The sequence below is a fragment of the Phalaenopsis equestris genome, unplaced genomic scaffold (assembly GCF_001263595.1).
Source record: "Phalaenopsis equestris unplaced genomic scaffold, ASM126359v1 Scaffold000302, whole genome shotgun sequence".
Taxonomy (NCBI): Eukaryota; Viridiplantae; Streptophyta; class Magnoliopsida; order Asparagales; family Orchidaceae; genus Phalaenopsis; species Phalaenopsis equestris.
In genome coordinates, this window is record NW_018164744.1 from 471,920 (window position 1) to 480,223 (window position 8,304).

The 8,304-nt window shown below is 34.0% G+C and overlaps 1 protein-coding gene across 2 annotated transcripts in view; it reads right to left on the reverse strand.

Moving 5' to 3' along the window:
* Positions 1–8,304, reverse strand: part of LOC110025557 (peroxisomal fatty acid beta-oxidation multifunctional protein-like) — a 51,249-nt gene that overhangs the window by 38,548 nt on the left and 4,397 nt on the right. Inside the window, exon 1 of one of the 2 annotated variants that reach the window (XM_020726110.1) lies at positions 2,829–3,078. The exons of the other annotated variant lie outside the window; for it this stretch is intronic. Within the exon in view, the coding sequence (XP_020581769.1) occupies positions 2,829–2,922 (94 nt within the window). The 5' untranslated portion in view covers positions 2,923–3,078. Of the gene's footprint in view, positions 1–2,828; positions 3,079–8,304 lie in introns of those variants that run through there. 2 annotated transcript variants of the gene reach the window in all.

Genomic DNA, 8,304 nt, shown 5'->3' on the forward strand with positions numbered 1-8,304 from the left:
TCGAGCCAAAACGAGTCGAACACAAACGAACAAATGTTTGCTCGTATTCGGCTCATTAACTTAGTGGACGAGCCGAACACAAGTTGTTCGAGAACAACGAACGGTTTTGACAGCCCTAATCAGGAGGGGGTAATTAACCATAGAGGCTTGTGTTTATGGAAAACCTCAAACCCAAAAATCTTAAAGTTCTTGCAAAATGAGGGCAAAATCTCTTAATTCATTTGACTTCTAGAAATTTGATCTTGAACCTAACACATTAAGTTCTCCGCAAGAGTTTAGTGCTGTTTCAAATTTTCAGAGCCCGTAACGAGCTATAGATTGCTTGTTATTTGATGTTGTGATTAATTACAATGCATGTAAGAAGTTTATTTTAATCTTTTTATTTTAATTTTATACTTATATTTTTGTTTTATTTTGTTATTAAATCTAGAAATTCATTTTAGATTTTTTCATCTCAAGTTTTTCATGAAATATTTCAGGAATCTTCTTGCCTCTTCTCATATTAAGTGCGTCTACAAGTAAAACTCCAATATTCTCCAAGTTCAAGAATTTTCTTTACCACAAATCTTCTTATTAATATAAGTATATGTATGACCTATTTTTGCCAAATTATGAAATTTTAAAGTGCTATTATTGTCATTAATATAAAAAATTTGGGCATTCAATCAAATAGTTTGATATGTTCTCCTTATTTGATTTTTATATATTAAGTTTCTGAATTAGCTCAGATCTCAAAATCGAATAATCTTGAGCTCATTGATTTTCTTTCATTGAGACAATTCATCCCAACACCAAGCAAGTGAGATTTGGAGAATATTTGACATTTCTAATTATCCCAATAAGTCTTCAATTATACTTTTGTGTAATATATATATATATATATATATATATATATATATATATATATTAGAAACAATGAATAATGAGATTCTACACAAGTATACGTATCGTTATCAAGAAATAATGGACTTTCTATTTAAGCCCCAAATATTGATCCTTCATGAAAGTTTTAAATTAGAAATGACAAATATGCTAGGAAATTCACAGAAAGTCAATTGAAATCACTGTCACTAATTTCAATTGTTGAGATGTAATAAAAATTAAATTTCTAAACTATTATCAAATCAAATATGCAAAATTTTAAAAATTAAATACTAATCTATTAATTATGTTTATGTAACGGAGATTCTTTGGCTATTATCAAATCCTTCCGACTACAATGAGGCTATGGTAAAATGAGATGAGATAAATGTTCATAATATGTATTGTGCCAAATAGGAGCAATTTTAATTCTCTACCCTGATACAGTGCATAGAAAATCATTGGCTAATCTCAGTGTTTAGTCCCTAATTCCAATAGGTTATAGATAAATATTTTCTTATATTTATAACCTATTAAAATATTTTCTTATATTTATCTTGATATTTAATTTGATAGATTTATTAATAAAGGATACTAAGCAGACGCAGGACGCAGCCCCTTTCCCGCTTCTCCGTCTATTAACGAAATTTTGGAAGTGTGTCGGAGCGACATGAAATCGCAGCGCTGAACACCTTTTTCAAACACCCATGCCGCGTTTTCATACAGTTAATAAGCTGCCCCAAACGGGCCCTTAAAATATTCATTTCCTTATAATGAAATAAATATAAAGAAATGTTTTAATAGGTTACAGATAAATATTTTCTTATATTTATAACCTATTAAAATATTTTCTCATATTTATCTTGATATTTGATTTGATAGATTTATTAATAAAGGATACTAACTGTGAATTTTATATGGAATTATTAATAAAATGAAAATAGAAAATTAATTAATAAAAATACAAATAATTGTTTTTCAAATTTTTATCAATAATACCTCTATTTCCTTCAAATAACACCGTCACATTAAAAAATACCATGTCGATAACATAATGGTTTCCTCACCAATAATACCTCAGTTACTGTCGAATAACACCACTTCACAACACCAATAACACTGAATTAATGCCAAAACTGCTGCAATAACATCACAGAAGAAGAAACGTCACAATAAACAATACCGCAGAAACTCTCGAATAATATTGTAAAATAACACTAAAATTATAATAATAATAAAAAACAAACCAATAACAGGACACATATTACAACGGGCATATTCAGGCTGGATCAGATAATTTTTTAAGGAAAAATATTACATCGGGACTCCGAACATAGCTCTTCGTTCGGATTGCAATAGTTAGGAATATCCTGTTGCGTTACATGAATATTTATCTGCGTTATTTGTAAAAATGAAGTGTTATTTGAGTATTTTATGGTGTTACTCGATTATTTTATGGTGTTATTGGAATATTTACCCGCGTTACTTGATTTGGGGCTATGTTATTCCAATAATATAGTAAAAATTGAAATAACACGAGAAATATGTCGAATAACATAGCCCCAAATCAAGTAAAGCAGATGAATATTTCAATACCCCAACAAAGTAATCGAATAACACCATATTATATTCGAATAACACTTCATTTTTTATAAATAAAACTAATGAAATATTCATGTAACAGAACGGGATATTACAACGACACAACTACTATTGGAAGCTGAGGTAATCCCTAAACAGCACATAAAACTGACGAGAACTCGCCGGAGAAGCGGCTGTGTCTGAAGAAGAGGAGTTCAATCTAATTTACTGAATCCAACCAACGCCTGGATTCACTAAATCCAGACTTTAAACCCTAAACGAAGGAGAAATTGGATATCGTTTGACAAAATTGACGCTAAACACAGCCTAGATCCTGCTAAAACCCTCCGATCAAAGCGATGGCTGAAAGATATATAAAGTATTACCGGCGTGAGAGAGCGCGTTGACGGGGGGATTCGAGAAGGCAATAACGGCGATCCCGTCGCTTTCGATATCCATCGATACGTGAGCTTTCGCCATGGATTTCCCGATCAGAGATTTCGAAGATTGCCGGTAGTCGCCGAACAATAACCGGCTGGCTTGCTTCTTAAGCGGACTCCTGCTGCGAGGAAGTTCATATAGCCGTATTTATACTTCCCTGCTTTTGTTATACACACTCTGCTTTCAAACGAATCTACTTGTTCTGTTTAGCTATAGCGTCCAAATGAAATGCACACGAGGCTAGTAATTTATTATATGGAAAAATATTATAGTTTATTTATTTATTTATTTATTTATTATTATTAATGCGTGCTAAAAAATTCGCCGTGTTAGAATAATGAATTATCTTCTTAACATTGCACGAGGATTAAATACACACTTAAATAAAAAGGAAACAACAAAGACCCATTATCCCATAAACGAGAAATAGTTACTAGATTTTTCAAGTTGCAACATCGAGTGACGGCGTCTGTCAGCGGTGCTCGACGGAGGTCGGCGGTGATCGATGGTAGTTGACAATAATCGATGATGGTCGACAGTGGTTGACGGGGGTTAGTGGTGATTGGCGGTGGTCAACGACCGCCGTCGGTGGCTACTGACGGTCGGTAGTGGTCGACGACGATCGACGATGACAGAGATGATGTTGGACTTGCGCTCCTTCTCAAATCCTCATGTTCTCTCTCAAGTTTCTTCCATCATGTGAGGGTTGAGGGTCGTGAGGCTATATTTATAAAATTTTACGTGCAATTAATGCACAAATATAAATCATTTTGATCTGACGGTCCGAAGAGCTTCCTTTGATCAGATGACGTTTGATGGACATTTGAGAGCTTTAGCGATGCCGGAATTGAGCCATCTTGGGCTCGTTGGATTCGTCTTGTCGAGACACTCGATTCAACTATAAACTCGTTAAATTCGACATCCGTTTGACATTCCTAATGTGTCCAGAAATCCTCCAATAGTGGTTTAATGATTTGATCTAAGCTTGATCTTACTCGGATTTCAATAATTTTTTATATCATTTGGTCTGTCTCATCGAGTCAGTCAGTTTGACTATAAGTTTACTGAAATCGGAGCTCTGGATGACTCTTAATTGAAGTTTGAATGTTTCTTGCTCAAAAAGTTGCCTCGAGATTCATGATGAATGATGAAAATTTATTAGTGTATCAATTATTATTATTATTATTATTATTATTATTATTATTATTATTATTATTATTTATTTTTATGCTTGATGGCTTTGGCGGTGAATTTAATTTTTTAAGAAATTTGAGTTTATTCTTAGATAATATTTAAGGGGGTGTTTGACAGCATGATTTAAGGCAGGGTTTAGGTGTAATTAATGTAAATTCAATTTTTTGGATGACATAATCCTAATTAGAGATTTAGTAAATTAGGTAGAGAGATGGATGCAAGGGATTTATTTGAAAGATTTAGTATAATATTTAGAGATTGATTTAACTTAAATCTAACCAAACATAAGAAAATGAATATTAAATCCAACCAACGGTGCATCAAATTGTATTTTCACGCGTTCCGTTTTTTTTTCCTCGTGTTCTATCTCTTTTACGAAGTATGTCCGAATTTATTAAATCCGACTATGAGGCTTATTATTCAGTCGTCGCTCGCGCCGTTGCACACTGGATTTGATAAATCTGCATATATGTATTAGGTGGATTTGATAAAGTTGATTCACATCTAATTCTAATCAAGGTGTTGTCTCAGTCATAAGAGCGAGAAAGAGTAATAATCTCTGTCATACAATATTTTCGGAGAAGCAAAACACAGAACCCTAATTCTCTCATTTTGCTTCTACCCAAATGCTCGGAAGCCTCCAAGACAATAGGGAGATAGAAATAGAACAAACAGAGGAAAACTTGCATGGTCATGAAAACTTCATTGTTATTTTAGAGATTGTGTTGAACATGGTTTATTCGTGCACTTCGTAAGAACCCATTTATATGTTATTTTTTTCATTGTAGCTTTTTTAGGGGCGTTTAACATACGCGGCACAATAATCTTATGTTTTTACATATCTAACATCCAGAGAAATATTTAAATTCATAGCACTCAGATCTTTAACATCACATCATGAATATCACTTTTACTAACTTTTTAAAAGTCAAATGCATCATTTGATGAAAGGTTTATAGCACCAAGGTGTATAAATGTAAAATTTCAGGTGTTAGATATGCAAATTTAAAAGATTTGTGTGGTACATATGCAAATTTTTCTTGAAAACACAATGAATTTTCCCCTTATTATTCAAAAAATAAGATTAAAAGGGCATCTTGATGCATGAGAGGTGGCCCAAAGATAAAAGTGCACCATAAAGGTTCTGAAGGTGCAATGATTTTTTATTTATTGTAGGTTGTACGATAATCAAAGGTTTAGTGGACACCTAAATAAAAGAAATGATGAATGACGACTAACAATGCTAGTATGTCGGTGTGCTTTCTTTACAAAGGACATACCACTATGTCTCTTGTGGTGTCATACTTGAATACCAAAAGGTTTTTTACGTTGTATACTCAATCAGGGCTTATGCCTTAGAGCCTTTGAGCCCTTTGCCTGTACAACATATCTACATTTGCATTCTGTAATTTGAATGTTGCTTGATGATCTTCCATCACGTTTGCTCATAACCTTCTTGAGTAATCATGGTGTTGAACCTTGTTTTATGTATGTTAGCATATGCATTTGTCTGCATGCTTTGGTAGTGAGCCAAACGCGGTAGATGAGTGAACATGTGTCTGCCACGATACTTTAATGAGCATTGTTCACCTAGTGGATCTCAAGGAGCAATATGAGTCAAAGCATCAGTCTCAATACTAGTATGACTATGCTAAGGATCCAAGGGATCTAACTTGTGTCATCTTGCATGTTACAGGCCTGCATTTAATGATCGTACTTTAAAATAATAAAAAACTTTTTTATTTTTTTATTTATGATATTCATCCTATTTTTAAAATTATGCAAATAACAAGCTATGCCATATGTAAGGCCAACTCTATTTAAAATCCATCTTGGGTGATATATGTTAGATCCCTTGGATCTTGGGTAAGTGTGGCTATCACATTAAAGTCATGCATACCCAGAGACTTTACCTTGAGCACTTGGATGCTGGTTATGAAACTTTTCGTTGGATGGTGTGTTATGCTAATATTAGGGTGCAGACAGTCTTTTTTAATGTTTTGCTTTTGTTTTTTTGTTGGTTTTGTTGCCTGAGCTAGGCATCACTTTGTATGTTATTTTGTGTGTTTACTAAGTGCGGACATGTGTAATAGTGTATTAGGTCGATCTTCATGCTAGGAGCCATGCTAAATATATCACACCACATGTTTAATAAGGGAGGGCCAATGTCATGATTTATATGCTAACTTTTTCTTAAAGATGTTGCAACATACTCCTCTGGTCAAACATGGCTCATATTCGTTGCATGTTAACCTGTGCTAGTGTTTTTTGTAGGTCAAGTCATTTATTTTTCTTTTATCATATATTTCATAGAGTCTTAGGATCAAGTCTGTACAAAGATAAGGCACGCGCACAGGTTTATATGTGTTTGGCGTTGGAACCGCATGACAGGAACTAGGAGCAGTAACTCGTGTCCCGTATCATAATTTTAAATCTATATTCTTGTATAGAATTAGGTTCAGATATGTATATGAGAAGTTTGTCTCTCTTTATTGCTTTCTTAAGAGAGTTTGCCGATCTAGCGACACCAGTTTGTTTATATATTTTGCTTGGTTTGCCTTGACTTTTGTTTTAGGATTGCTTTATTTTTTTGTTTCTTTTTGTTTGTTGTTTGTCTGGGATTGATCATGAAAAATAAATCTAGGCTCATTAAGGACCCTCAAATTTTAAACAATTTGCAAAATCTTAATAATAAAAGATTAAGATTAATTAAAATTTAGGGTTAAAGTATTCATGACTTTTAAAACTTGCACTTCCTTTTCTGCATGGCCATCAAACCAGTTTTAAAGATAGTTTGCTTGGCATGGTTATATCCTTAACATGTTTAACAAGGCCCCCACACTTAGGCCTGCTTTAGATAATTGAATCACATTTGCATGTCCCTAGGAGAATCCCTTGTTCTTCTTCAATCTAACTGGCCCGACATAGATTTATTTTTAATTGGTTTTCTACTGTGATTAAGGTGTTAGAGACTTCCCTGACCCAGACATGGTATAAGTCCTTTGTGGAGAGTGTTTTTCAACTTTGTAGCTTGACTTTATCTTTTCCCTTCTTTCTTAAGGTATATCCACCATTTACTTGGCGGGCATAAGTCCCACCTCTTTGAGGTATACCTTCATAGGTCATAGAACAATAGTTTCCTTCTTTTGACCTTAGTGCTACCGAGGTCTCCTTGTACGACGCAATTCACACATTGTTGACTAGGAATTTCCGGTTGTGTTGGGTCGACTACCTTCACGAACAGGTAAACTTGGGGTCTTAATGGCTTAAGATGACAGATCTGTGGTATCATTACTCAACTACCTCTATCTGCTTAGGGATTACTCTACCATTCCTGTTGTTGAGCTCTTTTGAGCCACATAGTTCTTTTGTGACTTCGTTGATATCATCTTGACAACCCGATTATTGATGAGCTGCCACCCATTTAGGATATGACGATTCACCTTTTGCCCTTATGACATGGTGAGCTATGAAGTTTAGGGATATCCCCGTCAAGGCAATTTGGTTATTTCGTAGATTCTACATGTCGATGAACCGCAACCCAATTAGGATGTGAGAGACTCTCCCTCTGTCATGTGGCTTAGAGAGAGTCTGAAAGCATCGGGGTATTAAAATACGAAATAATCATTCTTTGGTGTCATGTTTCACTAAGTTATGATAATGTGAGGAAAACTTCTTTTGTTGAGAGTATTCTTGAGTATCTCCTTTAATGTAATTAGCCAAAGAGATATGTTCCTTTGGGAGTGTTCTTGACCCCAGAATAACAATGTTCTTTTAGTTCTTTGGTTATGAGTGGTTTATGTAGGGACTTCTTTTGTGGGTACCATATTTTGAGGTATTTTGATCTGAACTTGTTCGGACATATACTTTTGACCTATCACACGAGAATTATCTATACATAAGTCTTCTATGTTTCTTTTCAAAATTTATTTGTCTATTTTCACCATATATCCTATTTTTTTTTTATTCTTCTCTTCTTCAAATCATTCATTTGATTCAAGAGAGAGATTTATTTGCAAAGAAGAATTATACGATGCATAAATATACATAGATAAGTCTGTCGACTCGGAGTTTTTTTTTTTTGGTTTTTTTAAAGAACAAGAAAAAAACATAGCTCTTTGACGCTAGAGATGTAGATCTTTCTATTTGCTTTTCTCTTTAGGCACTTCACTCACTCCCACCACTTTGGATAGCTCCTCTTTTTGCCCTTGGAGAACCCATTAATTA